The sequence below is a fragment of the Carcharhinus amblyrhynchos genome, chromosome 2 (assembly GCF_965287045.1).
Source record: "Carcharhinus amblyrhynchos chromosome 2, sCarAmb.v2.hapA, whole genome shotgun sequence".
NCBI classification, from domain to species: domain Eukaryota; kingdom Metazoa; phylum Chordata; class Chondrichthyes; order Carcharhiniformes; family Carcharhinidae; genus Carcharhinus; species Carcharhinus amblyrhynchos.
In genome coordinates, this window is record NC_137325.1 from 118593892 (window position 1) to 118609913 (window position 16022).

The following is a 16022-nucleotide window of genomic DNA, read 5'->3' on the forward strand; positions in this document are numbered from 1 at the left end:
TGAATCCGACACTCTGCCGATTTTGGGAAAACCTCGGTGTCACCCTCACCACTTGCCTTCCCATCTATCTTTGTGTCATCTGCAAAGTAACCAACAGTACTTTCACCTCCCTTGTCTAAGTTATTCATATATTTTGTCAGTAATTGTGGCCCCCAATCCCTCTTTGGTAAAATGGGCATTAGGTTCTCCCTGCTCCCAGTTTGTCAGCCATAGAAACCCATACTGCCTGGTTATTAGACCCGAGTGAAAAATCTATTGCTCACTGTCAACATTCCCAGTCCGAACTTAAATATGCTCACTGTGATTGTTAAAATTTTGTATTCTGCCACGTTTGCATATCTACAACTTTTACTCCTCTCACAATAACCTTACTTCATAGCATGAACTGTCACAAAACACTTCCTTTTTATTCAGACATAAAATGGAAATAACGCACTTTTTAAAAAATCCTATAATTTAAAGGTACAGTATTTGGCATCATTTAGTTTTTGTAAATGATTAAGCACTGTTGCCTGTAGCCTTGGTGTTAATTCAATGTACAAAAGCTGCTTATTTCCATTGAAATCTGTTGTTCCTAAATGTATTGCATATATCAACCATGAGCAAAATGACAAGAGTGTGTTAATGAAATTGGCATTAAAGTTCTAAAAAGGAATTACATTGCCTTAATCACATTCTATGTTTCTGTATTATTCTGTCTTAATCACATTCTATGTTTCTATATTTGTTCCAGGTTAAGCAGTGGTCCTCCATTGCCTTGTTCATCCAAGCCCAAGTCTGGTAAAGATGTCACCTATTGGAGACGAAGAGGACAGGACTTCAGTGTTCTACTGGACTACACAAACCGAGGAGACTCCGGCTACCAAGGAAATAATGCGACAAAAACTCAGAACATTCCAAAAGTTGAACAACGCGGCAAAGATTCCCAGGATGCACAGCCGAGGAACGCGCAGCTAAAATCTGAAGCCGGTAGAGTAAATGAACAGCAAGGTTGGATGTCAGAAGGTCAGAGTATGATGGTGAAAGAGACGTGTGAAGACAAGTGGAGAACGCCAGCGGATCGTAAGTGTCAGAGTTTGGGTACGGAGGAATGGAAAGCTTCTTTAGGAAGACAGCTCTCTGATGGTGATGGAAACCGATTGAGACATGGCGGATTGCCTCATGTGGTTAGTGACGAAGCATTGAAAAGAGATGGATTGCTACAGATGAAAAAGGGGAAGTCTCAGTCATTGCCCAGAGTTATACCAGAAAGTAATGGTAAGGAATTTCAGACAGGTCTACATTATGTGAATATGTCTGCGTTTGACAGAAATAGATTGGAAAGTCAATGCTTGAAAAATGATCTTTTGTTGCAGGATAATGGCTCTTATTGTAACCCTAAAACAAGTTCAAAACTGACAGAAAACGTCAGGCAGAGTGCTCAGTTGCCAAAAGCCAAGTTGACTCGACCGCTGAAACCTCCCTCCTATGAACTTTATCAGCAAATTAGGAAAAGTTCAGAAATGCTACCTAATCTCCATGTCCATGGAGAGACTGATGGGCAAGTCGCTTACCTCGCCAAGGACAGTGAAGCAAGTGCTGACCATAATTGTTGCCCTCAAGCTCCTGCTAGTAGCAGCTTGGAGCCTCCTGTCTATGTGCCTCCCCCATCATACAAAGCGCCACCTCGACCGAAAGTTGGTCAGAAATGTTTTGATAAAGTGCCTACTTGCAACAACACATGTCAGCCCCACCAATCAACCGACACTCTTGGCGATCAGTCTCGCTGGGGTTTAGAAAATCAGGAGAGCAATCATGCTCATCAGAAACACATGTCCCATGAGATTGGCACAAAGCAACATCTGCAGACAAAGAATGTAAATAGTGACGTGGGTAAAAATGTCCCTCACACCAGGGAAACCTATGGTTCATCACATAATGGATACACAGATGACCAAAAGGCTTTTGTCAAGTACATACCGTTTGATGATCCTCGACTTAGGCACATTACTATAGTGCAGTCCAAAAAGCAATACAGTGAAGCAGGTAACAAGTATGAACAATGGAATGCCAAGGACCATGTTACGGATGTAAACAAGACATTTGGACCATCAGTCCATTGCAGTGCCTTTTCTGTTCCATCAGGGTCATGTTACTCCACTCAGGCAGGCCTGAGGCCTATTGCTGATACTGCGACTAGCAACAGATGGTATGTAGCATCCAAGCCAGAAGGCGAGAATGGTACCAAGTTTGAACGTTGTTGTAAACCACACGTTGGCGACCAGTGTGACTCCTCATTCAAGTTTAATTCCAGGGGTTTTGCAACCAGCAACCACCCAGCTGGCTTTCCATACTCAAACGGCAATTCTAAAGCAGAGCCGCGTGTAAGTCAAGGCACTATTGAAACTATAACCCAGGTAAAAACGTGGGAGCCAGATTCCCAGAGCTTTGAGGTGCAAGAGAAGAAACACCCAAAAAGAAGAATGACTGAGACGATATTTTGTCTGGTCTCTATGCCAGTCAAAACACGCGAAGGAGAGTCAGCTGAAGGTGTTAATGACATGGGAAATGGGAACAGTGAAAGCGTTATGAACGACAGCACCGGGAACTTAACGGAGCAAAGTTTTTTAAGCATGTCTTCCTCGGACTTGGAGTTGCAAGCATTGACGGGAAATATGATCTCGGAAAGCGGGTTGAAGAGACCTGAGCCCTGGAATGAAGTTAGCAACAGGCGTGCAGTTGGCTATAATTTTCACCAACACAGAGAATTAAGAGCCTCGGGCTCTTGGCCGGGTGACCAGTACAGAGATCAAGAAACGCAAACAAGTTTCACTAAAGGCCCCCGTACCGCTCGCTCATTCACCGGTGCCGTGAAAAAGGTTGCAAGAAGCAACCAGATGCAAAGTCATCCAGGGCCTGAATCCAGTGCAATAATGAAAGGGGGTGAAAGAAGTGCAGAAGTTACAGCCATCAGTGATCAGAAACAGAAGCTGAGTAACTATTCAATAAATGGCCAGACAAGCTTGTATCCATCCAGTAACAGTGCTTTCTCAAGGACAGCTCCTAAACAGTATCAGGTCAATCACGTTAACCCACACCAAAGTCAGCTCCACAGGCCTCCCAAAAGCCAGCCCGAAAGGGGCACAGATGGAAGTGCAGAAGATCAGACGGAAGAGAGCAAAAATGGCAAGGAGACAGTCGGATTTGGTCAGTTCCTCTTGAAACCTGTCAACCGTCGGCCTTGGGATGCCATCAGCGAATTAGAAAGTTTCAACAAAGAGATTCAGGAACAAGAGGATCGTAACATCCAGGTGTTGCCGGAGGAAGATGGAGGGGGTGCACCTACCACACTTCAGTCAGCAAACCCAGACCAAGACTTTGCAGCCAGTCAGATGGCAGGCCGCCAGAAAGCTGAGCTGGGTGTGCTTGAGAAACCCAGAGCCAAGCTGGCCAAGCCCAAAGTAAAAGAGGACAGCGGCAGTGAGAAGAACTGCTCAGGCTGCACAAATGTTATCCCTGAGGTGCAAGATGTTTGGAAAAGATCTGCTGACAGTAGCAAACTGGGCAGCCATTCAAACAATCTACTCCATAAACCCATCAGCAAAAGAACAGACAGTAAAATCAGCACCATTCTCAATGTATTCCCCACAAACCATGCGCAGTTCACTGAATTAAAAAATGGAAAGAGTGGGGGAAGGTCCAACATCAAAAGGCAGTGCACAAACATCAATGGAGTTCGGACCCCTCTGTACCAGCTAAGCCAAACAAAGGTGCAAAGCACAAACGACACGGGCACATCATTCAGCGTGGTCGCTCCACGTAAAATATCCATGCCCACTCTAGACACTGAATGTGAGGGCAATACTGCAAAAATGTTTGCCCAGTTTGACAATGATCAGGATTACTCCGAGCCTGAGCTGAGCTCTCTAATCTGTCCGAAAAGCACAAAACCAAAAACTGACAACCTGAACAACCTCTTTGAACAGAAACCCGCAGAAGGAATATCCAAAAACGAATCATTGGAAGAGCGAGCTGCCAGGATTTTGGGGATAGATGTAGCAGGAGAAGCCTTGATTTCTCCAGGGAAGGAGATGCTGCGTCGGGATGCTGGGAATACTGAGACCAAATCGATTGCGGAAGTGGAACTGGGCTACACCTGTGATGGTTTTCGAGCAGACAGGGAAAGCGTCTCCAAAGAACAGACAGGGCATGTCAAAGAGAAACTCTCTAACTCCAACAGGCTATCAGAATGGAAACACAACCCACTCAATGGAATCCCTAATGGAAATAATGTGTTGGAGAATAAATTACCAAAACATGCTGCTGACGGCTACGAAGAGATGGGGAAAAGAGCCATCATAAACCAGTTCTTTCATGGACCTTTCCAGGAGTTTTATAATTGGGCCGACAAAAATTGCATCCTGAGCATGGATAGAAAGGCTGATCCTGCCCCAGGGGGTGAGAGGAAAAGTCGGAATACTTCGGAGATGATTGAAGCCCTGCAAGGTAAAATCGCCCTGACCCCACACCGGGCAGCCCTGGACCGCCTGGCCAGAATGAAAGAAGTAGATTCAGTTTCCCGCATCCGGCGCCTCAGCATCAAAAGTGCAGATTCTGGTGATGAACTTGATGGGGACAAATGTGGTGGCACGGAGCAAAGAGTCGAGGAAACAGTTTACACGTTGGCTGGAAGAGACAATGTCTGCACGATGAGGCAGGGTGGCATATCACTGGACCAGGATTTAGAATCTTTTGTGTGTTCACTAACAGCTGAGGACAAAGAGACAGCAGGTATGTCTTTAAAACACAATGTCATGACTACATCCATTGGTATCTCAGAGGCTGGATGTTGTCCACTGTAAGGAGTAAATGTAAGGATTAATTTGCTACTAATAATTTTTAAAAACATATCTCCGAACAAAAAGGCATTGCCTTGTCTCTTACTGACACCCCAACTTCAATATGGTTACCAATTAACACTGGCAAATAAGAAACAGGAATAATTGTTCTTTTGATAATGAAGAATAACATGGCAATTAGGATAGAAAGTTTCAGTAGGATATTTCTCTGTAAAGGAATGATTGCTGTCATATTTACTTATATCATGTATGTGTCATATAACTGCACTGTTTCTTTACATAGCACCTTTGGGGGGCTAAAGTGAATAGTTCCCAATAGTGGGGATCATAGAATCATAGAATAGGATCGTAACAGGAGACCCATCGAGTCTGCACTGACAACAATCCCACCCAGTCCCTATCCCTGTAACCCCACATGTTAACCCTGCTAATTCCCTTGACACTAAGGGGTAATTTAGCATGGCCAATCCACCTAACCACACATCTTTGAACTGTGGGAGGAAACCGGAACACCCGGAGGAAACCCATGCAGACACGGGGAGAACGTGCAAACTCCCCACAGACAATCACCCAAGGTTGGAATTGAACCTGGGTCGCTGGGACTGTGAGGCAGCAGTGCCACTCCATCAATCAATGTTTCTTTATTGCATCGCAGACAGCACCCCAACTTTTGCCTCTTGATTTCAATATCCAGCTAGTGCAAACTATCTTAGTCATTGGTTGGATGCAACAGCAGCAAGCCATTATCATGAGAGGCTAGCGCCATTTATATCTCGTTTAAACCAGTTAACAGGGAAGCTCATTGTTGCTGAGCCTTTGCAGGAAATAAATGTGACCCTAGGAAACAGTGATACCAGTGAGAGAGAGCAGGCCACAAGCTTTTTAAACCTGTCCTGGGGTTTTGACAGTGGGAGGTGGTCAACATTCAGGAGGAACCAGGAGGTCCACCCAGCACACGCTCAAATCGATAACTGTTAGCCACCGCTTCTGGGCTGAAAACGATGGGTTTTAAGCTCTGCTTAAAGCCCTGTAGCAAGTTAGTGTGGGACTCTTGATCTGTTCCTTGCCATTGACAACAGGCTTCCCAATGCATCAAGCATTTTATTGCCCATATCCACCTCTGTACTCCTATAGGTTGCCCCAACTTGCTTATCTGAATCCTCTGCAGAGAACTCATAAGCAACCTTACCACCAGACATTGCCCTTTCTCTCTGTCCCTGTTGACACCAGGAGCCAAGCCCTGATGATCTGGATTCAGGATAGCAAGAAGTTCAATAACCTTACAGGAATTCTTGAGGTCAGTGACTGCTTCTTCAAATGGCAAAATAATTGCCACCTCTACTACTCTTTTGAGGCAATGGTCAAATCGCCAACTGCCATCGCTCACTTAGCAAAAGTCTCTATCAATCAGGACTCCGAACCAACACTGATATGCTTTACTTCACCCTCACATACTCGGCACTGCTGGGAGACTCAAATCCACATCTTGCAGCTTGAACACAATGCAAACTATTCAACTGGGACAGCCATATCAACCAAACATTTCACCACAGCTTACTGAGACACTTCCAATTCTTCCACAGGACTTTCAATTCTTCCAAAAGAGCAATCCAGTGGCACTGGTGGAGAGATTATTAGAATCAATTGTGAGAACCAGGATAAACTGTCACTTAGGCACGGATTAATCTGAGATGGTCAGCACGGTTTTGTTGCAGGAAAGTCGTACTTCACTAACTTGAGTTTTTTTGAGGAAGGAGCAAGGAGGATTTTTGAGACTAGTGCAATAGATGTGGTCTCACAGTGCCAGGTTTCCGGGTTCAATCCTGGCCTCGGGTCACTGTATGTGTGAAGTTTGCGTGGGTTTCTTCCGGGTGCTCCGGTTTCCTCCTGCACTCCAAAGATGTGTGGTTAGGTTGATTGGCCATGCTAAATGCCTCTTCATGTCAGGGGGATTAGCAGGGTAAATAAGTGGGGGTCCACAAATCGGGCCTGAGTGGGATTGTGGTCGGTGCATACATGATGGGCTGAATGGCCTCCTTCTGCACTGTAGGGATTCTATTCTATGAAGACATGGTGGCCATAACTTGAGACAGCAAGAGTTAACCAGAGGGGAACAAATGGACCACATTCCTCCTGTCATGAAGCAAACAGTGTTGGTCTGTATTGCAGCATCCATTGCTGAGACTGTGGTGAGTGATGGTGTTGAAGGTGTGTGTGGATCCAGTCCTCTCCCTCACATTCCATTTCAGTCCAAAGCATCTTCTTATTTACAAGCTGCACCAAGTGTAAGCATTCATCTTTGTTCTTTGTTCTTTGTTCATCTCTTACTTTCTGCACATCCTTGTAGCATAACCTCACCCTTGTGATTTTCCCTCTTCAGATACCCAAGAGGTGCGTTCTGCCCAGGTAGATGTGATGATAAAGATGCACTGATTTTACACAGGCAGCCGCCAGCTTAGATAGTGACACTGTACATATCTCAGAAGATGAATAGGCGCGAAGAGTGACATTTTGCAGAAGTAGCCTGCAGCAGGGGCAGGAAGCAATGATAGTTGCAGAGAGCAAGATCCCTCATGAATTCCACTGCACGGGATTTAGATGAGCAATTTATGACAACCTACAGGAGTTCACTGGACAACAAAATGCTTGGTGTATCGGGAAGCCTGACATCAATGTCAAGTAAAATGCCAGAATCCAGCACCAACTTGGCACAAGCCTTTTTGCTGAGCTTGAAATCCATCCTTTGCAGCACAGAAATGGTGGCCAACTCCATATGGACACTTGTGAACCCAGCTGGGATGTAATATGCGATGCCCAATGTTAATTGCCACACTGGCAGCACAGTCAGCTGCTGCCATGCCTGAGGATTACCACGTGCAATGCAGCAATCTGTCCTCCCAGCAGATTAGTGAGATCGCAGGGGCAGTGGCAGTGGATCCATGGAGCACGGGCCTGCTGACCACTTTTAGGGTGACTGCACTCGTCCTCCCAGCCTTGCCACCGGTGTCCTTGCTGTTTTGGTTTGCGTTCAGGGTCCAGATGGAGTTTCTCTCGGGTTTACCTGTTACCCTAACAGTGTACCCACAGACTGTTATCCATAAAACCATCCTCGTCTACTTAGCTACTTGAAACTAGGTTCCTACACAATGTTAGAACATAGAACATAGAACATTACAGCGCAGAACAGGCCCTTCGACCCACGATGTTGCGCCGACCAGTTACAAAACAATGACCCACTAACCTAAACCAATCCCTTTTCGTCCATAAACCTATCCACGGATCTCTTAAACGCCCCCAAACTAGGCGCATTTACAACTGCATCAGGCAGGGCATTCCAATCCCTCACCACCCTCTGGGTAAAGAACCTACCCCTGACATCCGTCCTATAACTACCACCCCTTAATTTAAACAGTTGATTAGCAAACTGGGCTCTGTTTTCTGACACCACAATATTTGGAATGCCACATGTTGCAAGGGTTCTTCTTAATGATGAAATGACGGCCTCTGCCGCGACGTGCAATATATACTCACTCCAAACCATCTGGAGTGGTAATCAATGACAATGATGAAATCCATTCCCAACCACTGCCAAGACCTTGAAAGAAAAGTAGCTGGTTCCTGTGGCTCTCTCTGCCATTAGCTAATCACTGCATGTTTGAGGCACTTCATGACTCAACGGAATGACTGATGTCTGCTCACCAGATTGACGTCTACTCTCTTGCTTGGCTCTTTGCTATTCCCAACTGACTGGATTTTCTGGAGAAGGTTAAATCAAAGTGTTTTAGGGATGACTAATTTGTCATGAAAAGCTTGTTCCTCTGATGTTTCCTTTTGATCAAAATATGGGCACAGTGCAGGATAATTTGGAGTGTAGTCTGGCAAAACTCCTTTATTTTGATGCACTCATTGACCTATTGTTGTGCTTACATCATTTCTTGTCATCTCTTTGCATTGGCTACTAAGTGATTAGTGATGAGTCCCAGTCAAGTTTAAATCTTCCAGTTTGACTCCTTCCACCTGTATTCTTGACAATGCATCCATTTCCTGGCAGTTCACCATAACCTCAAGGTAAAGTTGCCATAGTCCCAGGTGACCGTAGGCTGCTCTCCCCTTTTAGATCACCATACCTCAGGTGAGTGGAAATGTTAAGAAGGCAGGATTTTATGAATAACCCCAGCTGGTACAGGAATTGAACCTGTGCTGTTGACATTGCTCTACATCATGAACCAGCTGTCCAGCCAACTGAGCTAAACTGATCACCTTCAACCTACGCAATAAATGAATCACCTCATATGAACCTCACGTTAAAGTATTGCATTCTAGGTGGCATTTTTGCTATTTCTTCTAGGTTATGAAATCTAACCAAAGGTTTCAATTTTAATGTTAATCCCTTGATAAATCATAGACCTTTTTTAAAAATTTATTTATTAGGTCACAAGTAAGGCTTACATTAACACTGCAATGAAGTTACTTGAAATTCCTCTAGTCGCCACAATCCAGCACCTGTTTAGGTCACTGCACCTAACCAGACTATGGGAGGAAACTGGAGCACCCGAAGGAAACCCACGCAGACACGGTGAAAACATGCAAACTCAAGCCAGGAATCAAACCTGGGTACCTGGCACTGTGAAGCAGCAGTGATGACCACTGTGCTACCATGCTGTCCTTCACTCTGTCAATATGACTGGGGAGAGATGATCCCTCGTTTCAAGTTCAGTTCCTGCTCTAGTCTAAGAGTGGGTAAGGGACCTTCCCCACAGTGAAGAAACACACAGGTTAGCAACCGCCTTCAGTGTTCTGTGATATTCTGTTTTCAGCTTTCCTAATCCTGAAACAAAGGTTAGAGATTCATTCTTGAATCCCTCTTGACTGCATGCCAGGATCTTCATCAATCTTATAAATAAGCTTGAGCTAATACCCTTTAGGGAAGGAAATCTGCCAGCCTTATTGGTCTGGCCTACATATGACTCCAGAGCCACAGCAATGTGGTTGACTCTCAATTGCCCTCTGAAATGGCCTAGCAAGCCACTCAGTTCAAGGGCAACTAGGGATGGGTAATAAATGCTGACGAGCCAGCAACGCTCATGTCCCACGAATAAATAAAGCTGCTTTTCTGCTCCATGTTGATGACTCCTGCTCTCCTTTATCACATACAAGAGTTCCACAATTTATTTATCCTTGTCGCCCAAAACCTTTCTACTGTTCATACCTGTGGGTTTTTCAGCGGTGAACAGTGCAATCAATGAGAAACCCAGTTGACAATGGTGGGTCCAGAAGATCATGCCACCAGCAAATGCACATTACCCCCTACCACTGCAAAACATGCCATGGAATGGAAAAAATATCCCATCCTGTACCTGAAGTTTGTCAAATGTTGACCTTTTACTTTTAATGTTATCCCTTGGCCTTGCCACTGGACAGAGGATGGCTGTAATAATATTTTTTAAATCATTTAACTTCAGCAGATAATATTGAAACACCTGCCACTGTATCTAACTTGCTTTCTGTGGAGTCAACCATCAATTTTTAATTTAATGCCTCCAGTAATTATGTTGTTTTGTTAACTTTATCTAAGAAGGTTATTTGTTTTTCCTGTGGCTCTTCCACTTTCTTGCTTTGTTGTTATCTCCTTCTCCCAATGAGCTACAGGGGTGTTGAACCTACAAACTATTTTAACATGTTCTAACTTTCTACAGTTGTGGCAATCTGCTCCCTCTGTGGGCATTCTCCCTGCTTGTGTAGGGTTTTCCTGACACGCCAAGAGTGTCACAAGATGGCATGCACTTTCCCAATTCTGCGGGCTTTTGTTTTGTTGCACTTTCCTCTTTCCATCTGATATTTTGAACATCTTTAATCTTTACCCGTCAGTTCCCTCCCCTGCCTTCCACAAGGGACATCACTTTTCCCATGCACAACTGCTCTGTTTAGCTTCCCATAGCCTGTCGTACTATCTTCTTAGAAGTTAAATCTTCCCTCGTTTACAAAAAGATTTCATAAGGTTTCATCTGAACCACCATATAATCACACATTAATTAATCTCCCGAGGATCCTGTAGTCTCAATTCTTCAAGTCTGTACAAGTTATTTATCAATGAATCCATGGACCTGCCTGCTTTTTGCCTCCTTATTTTGTTTACTCAACGTTGTAATGTTTTCAAACACTGAAGTAGGAATCGAGTGCCTGGAGGGCTTCTTCACATGAGCTCAAAAGCCTCATCAACACCCTGGGTGGGATTTTCCAGACATGCTCGCCTCAAAACCAGAAAATCCTGCCCGAGGTGCACACTGCACCCATTGTTGATAAAATGCCACTGGTAGTGGAAAGAGGTCTTTAAATATCCAATTAAGTGGCACAACTGGGTGGGAGGGCCAACCCCCCCTTCCCCACCAGGATAAAGACAAAATACTGCAGATGTTGACATTTGAAATCTAGACAGAAAATGCTGGAAAATTTCAGCATTTGATTTGATTTGATTTATTATTGTCACATGTTTTGACGTACAGTGAAAAGTATTTTTTCTTTCTCACTATACAGACAAAGCATACAGTTCATAGAGAAGGAAACGAGGGAGTGCAGAATGTAGTGTCACACTCATAGCTAGGGTGTAGAGGAAAATCAACTTAATATGAGGCAGGTCCATTCAAAGCCTGGTGGCAGTAAGGAAGAAGCTGTTCTTGAGTCAGTTGGTACATGTCCTCAGACTTCTGTACCTTTTTCCCAAAGGAAGAAGGTGGAAGAGAGAATATCTGGGGTGTGTGGGGCCTTTATTTATGCTGGCTGCTTTACCGAGGCAGCACGAAGTGTAGACAGAGTCAATGGATGGGAGGCTGGTTTGCGTGATGGATTGGCTGTGGAGAAAAAACAGAGCCAATGTTTTGAGTCAGGTTAACCCTTCATCAGAGAGACAGAAGGTCACCCAGACTCGAAACACTGGCACTATTCTCTCTGCACAGGTGCTATCAGACCTGTTGACTTTCTCCAGCATTTTCTGTTTCTGTCCCCTTCAGCGTGCTAGCCTCCCTTAAAATTTTTCAGGCATCTCCTACAGGCTCCATAAAATCCAGGTCAGTATTTGCAGTGAGGCTTCACCAGTACGTTATACACAACGGTGATCACTCGTTGCAGTTTCTAGGTCAGTGCCCATGAGATATGTGCTGGTATTTCATTACCGTTGCTGCTAACAGCTTCTTATTGACTGACAGCTTCTCAAGGGTGATCAATAATCATAATGCAAAGAATATGGACTCAATACTCCCACAAACAACTCTTATTAACCAGAATCTGAGACAGGCCTCTTCCTCCCCCTCTACATTAAAATGGATGAAAATACCTCCAATCCAGATTGCTCTTTCACCATGAATTCCACCAGACAATCAAACCATGTTATTAGTTAGAACTAACTCTGATCTGTTGCTGCTGCTCCTTATCCTCCTCTAGATTTTTTTTACCAAATGGCAATTTCTTTACAGCTCATCAACTTTCAGCTTACTGCCACCTCTCAGTGGTTTCGACAGCAATAACCTGTCTCGATATAGGACCTTCTTTAAATGTGGTAAAACCTCTCACAACACTTGATAATATGCCAAAATCTTTTGATTTTGATTTGATTTATTATTGTTACGTGTAGTAGTATGCAGTGAAAAGTATTGTTTCTTGTGGGCTATACAAACAAAGCATACCGTTCATAGGGAATGAAAGGAGAGAATGCAGAATGTGATGTTACGGTTATAGCTAGGATGCAGAGAAAGATCAACAGTGTGAAGTAGGTCCATTCAAAAGTCTGATGGTAGCCTGGAAGAAGCTGCTCTTGTGTTTGTTGGTATGTGACCTCAGACTTTTATATCTTTTTCCCAAAGGAAGAAGTTGGAAGAGAAAACGTCTGGGGTCCATGGGGTCCTTAATTATGCTGGCTGCTTTGCTGAAGCAGCGAGAAATGTAGACAGAGTCAATGGATGAGAGGCTGGTTTGCTTGATGGACTGGGTTATATTCATGACCTTTGTAGTTTCTTGCGATGTTGGGCAGAGCAGGAACCATATCAAGCTGTGATACAACCAGAAAGAATGCTTTCTATGATGGATGTAAAAGTTGGTGAGAGTCGTAGCTGTCATGCCAAATTTCCTTAGTCTTCTGAGAAAGCAAAGACATTGGTGGGCTTTGTTAACTATAGTGTCAGCATAGGAGACCAGGACAGGTTGTTGGTGATCTGGACACCTAAAAATTTGAAGCTCTCGACCATTTCTAAGTGCATAAGTGGGCAAGTGCAGCAAAAGAGCATCAGTCCAGCCATTTGCACCTTACTCGATGCTAGCAATTTTATATAACATCTATCCTACCAGATCAACCACCATTATCTTGAATACAGCCTTTCAAAACCCTCTGAATGCAGCGACTTTAATTTCAAAGCAATTGCCAAGTCATCGTGTCAAAGTAATCCTCAATCCAACAAGGAAAGAACCTTCAATCCATCACTTGCTTCTCGGGTGTCCATTGCACTAAACTATTCTGAAACCAGTAACTTCAGCAGCTTTAATAGCTTTTAGCCTTTGCAGTTTTATCAGTGAATGCAGCTTGTCTGCATGAGGTTTGCAGTATCCTACAGTGTTACTGCTCACTCAGCCTTCATTGAAATGTCTGTGTTTGCAAAGACCTTAAAAAAGAATATGAGCGCAGGTGTATTTCACCCATATCAGTTTTAAGTGTAGAGGCCAATGGGAAGCACCGAGTGCTATGCTCAGGTCCCAAGAAGGAATAAGAATAATCATCTGCCACAAATAAGTCCATCAGCCTGTCTATCGTTATCCTCCTCACAGCTCACAATGGTAACATGGGTCAGGAGCAGCAGCGGCACTGAACCCCAGAGAACCTACTGCATAGCATCCTCCAAACAAAGTCCAGTTATACGCCATGACTTTACTTTCTGGTGTGTCAGCCACATTCCCTTTGAATTCCATGGGCTACAGCTTTGCCAGCAAGTCTATCATGTGGTACTCTTTCAAATGCCTTTTCGTAATCCATGCACACCATATCAACCACACTGCTCTCATCAACCCTCTGTGCCATCACCAAGGAAACGTCAATGATTTATTCTTTACAAATCTGTGTGGTATTTTCTTAATAAATTCACCTTTTTCCAAAGTCACTGCAAATTTTGTCCCAGATTATCCCCTTTAAAAGCTTTCCCACCAATGACATTAAGCTGACTGGCCTTAGCTGCTAGGCTTATTTTGACAGCCTTTATTTGAATGAGAGTGCATCATTTGTAATCCTACATTTGCCTGGCACTACTCATTTCTAAGAAGGATTGGAAAATTATTGCCAGCACCTCCACATTTTCTATCCTTCACTCCTTTCAGCATCCATATCCTATCCACATCTGGTGACTGATCAACTTTAGGTACAGTCAATCTTTCTAATACCTACTCTTTATGATTTCAGCACTCAAAACCCTCTCTTTCATTATGTCCTAGGCATCAGCTTCTTTACTAAAGATAGACAGGGAGCATGGTAACACAGTAGTTAGCACTGCCACCTCACAGCACCAGGGATTTGGGTTCGATTCCCGGCTTGGGTCAGTGTCTCTGTGGAGTTTGCACATTCTCCCCGTGTCTGTGTGGGTTTCCTCTGGGTGCTCCAGTTTCCTCCCACATTCCAAATATGTACAAGTCAGGTTGATTGGCCATGCTAAATTGCCACTTAGTGTCAGGGGGACTAGGAGAGTAAATACGTCAGGCTAAAGGGGCAGGGATTGGGTCAGTACAGACTCGATAGGCTGAATGGCCTTCTTGTGAACTGTAGGGATTCTATGATTCTTAAGTACTTATTTAGTACCTGAGCCATGTTGTTTGCTTCCATGCGTAAATCCCCTTTTTAGTTCATAATTGATCCCATCCCTCCTCTTACTACTCTTTTTCTATTTATATGGCTAAAGAGGGCATTTGCATTCTCTTATATGCTAGCTGCCAGTCTCTTCTCTTGTTCTCTCTTTGCCTCTTTTATAATCTTATTCATTTCCTTCTGTACTTTCTATATTCAGCCTGATTCTCACTTGTATTACCAATCTGGTAACTGTCATAGACCTCTGCTTATTATGGTTTCACCTTATTCTCTACCTCCTTTGGCATTCAGGAAGCTCTGCCTTTGGCTGCCCTAACATTACCCCTCGTGCGAATGCAACTCAATTATACCTGAACCATCTCATGTTTAAAGGCAGCTCATTGTTCTGGTAAAGATTTGCCTCTGAAAATTTGTCCTTCGATAATTTAGTATTTCATTCATTCGTGAGACGTGAGTGTTGCAGGCTTGCCAGCATTTGTTGCCCATGCCTAGTTGCCCTTGAACTCACTGCTAGGCTATTTCAGAGGGCAGTTAAGAGTCGACCACATCGCTGTGGCTATGAAGTCACATGTAAGCCAGACCAGGTAAGGATGGCAGATTTCCTTCCCTAAAGGACATTAGAGAACCAGATGGGTTTTTCTGACAATGGCTTCATGATCATCGGTAGATTCTTAATTCCAGATTTTTTTTAATTGAATTCAAATTCCACCATCTGCTGTGGTGGGATTTGAACCCAAGTCCCCAGAACATTAGCTGTGTTTCTGGAATAATAGTCTAAAAGTAATAATACCACTAGGCCATCACTTCCCCTTGCAAGTACTTGATAGTAGATTGTTCTTCATCCTGTTCCATGGCTAATCTAAACCTTGTGATACAATGATCACTGTTCCCAAAAATCTCCCCAAACTACACTTGATCCACTTGGCCCACTTCATTTTGCAGCACGATTGTAGTGCCAGAAATGAGTTTGTACAGCAATGTGTGGAGAAATGGTCACTCATTAGAATTGTCCACAGTGCAGCAGTATTTAATTCATCAAATCATAGAGTGCAGAAGGAGCCCTTCAGCCCATTGGGTCTGAACCGGCATGTGAGAAACACCTGAATTCCCACCTAATCCCATTTACCAGCACTTGGCCCATAGCCCTGAATGTTATGATGTGCCAAGTGCTCATTCAGATACTTCTTAAAGGATGTGAGGCAAACTGTCTCTGCCACTCTCCCAGGTAGCGCATTCCAGACCATCATCATCCTCTGCGTAAAAAAAATTCTCAAATCCACCCAAACCTGGCTGCTCCAGGGACTAAGACCCGTTGGTCAATGTTCTGCCTGCTGCTCCAGGGACAAAGT

At 44.1% G+C, this 16022-nt stretch overlaps 1 protein-coding gene across 4 annotated transcripts in view; it reads left to right on the plus strand.

The window, feature by feature from the left end:
* The window catches only part of jcada (junctional cadherin 5 associated a), a 213971-nt gene that overhangs the window by 169217 nt on the left and 28732 nt on the right, over nucleotides 1-16022 (plus strand). For all 4 annotated transcript variants that reach the window (XM_080211793.1, XM_080211785.1, XM_080211800.1 and 1 more), the window contains one exon: nucleotides 734-4770. In XM_080211793.1, coding sequence (XP_080067919.1) covers nucleotides 734-4770 — 4037 coding nt within the window. The remainder of the gene's footprint in view (nucleotides 1-733; nucleotides 4771-16022) is intronic.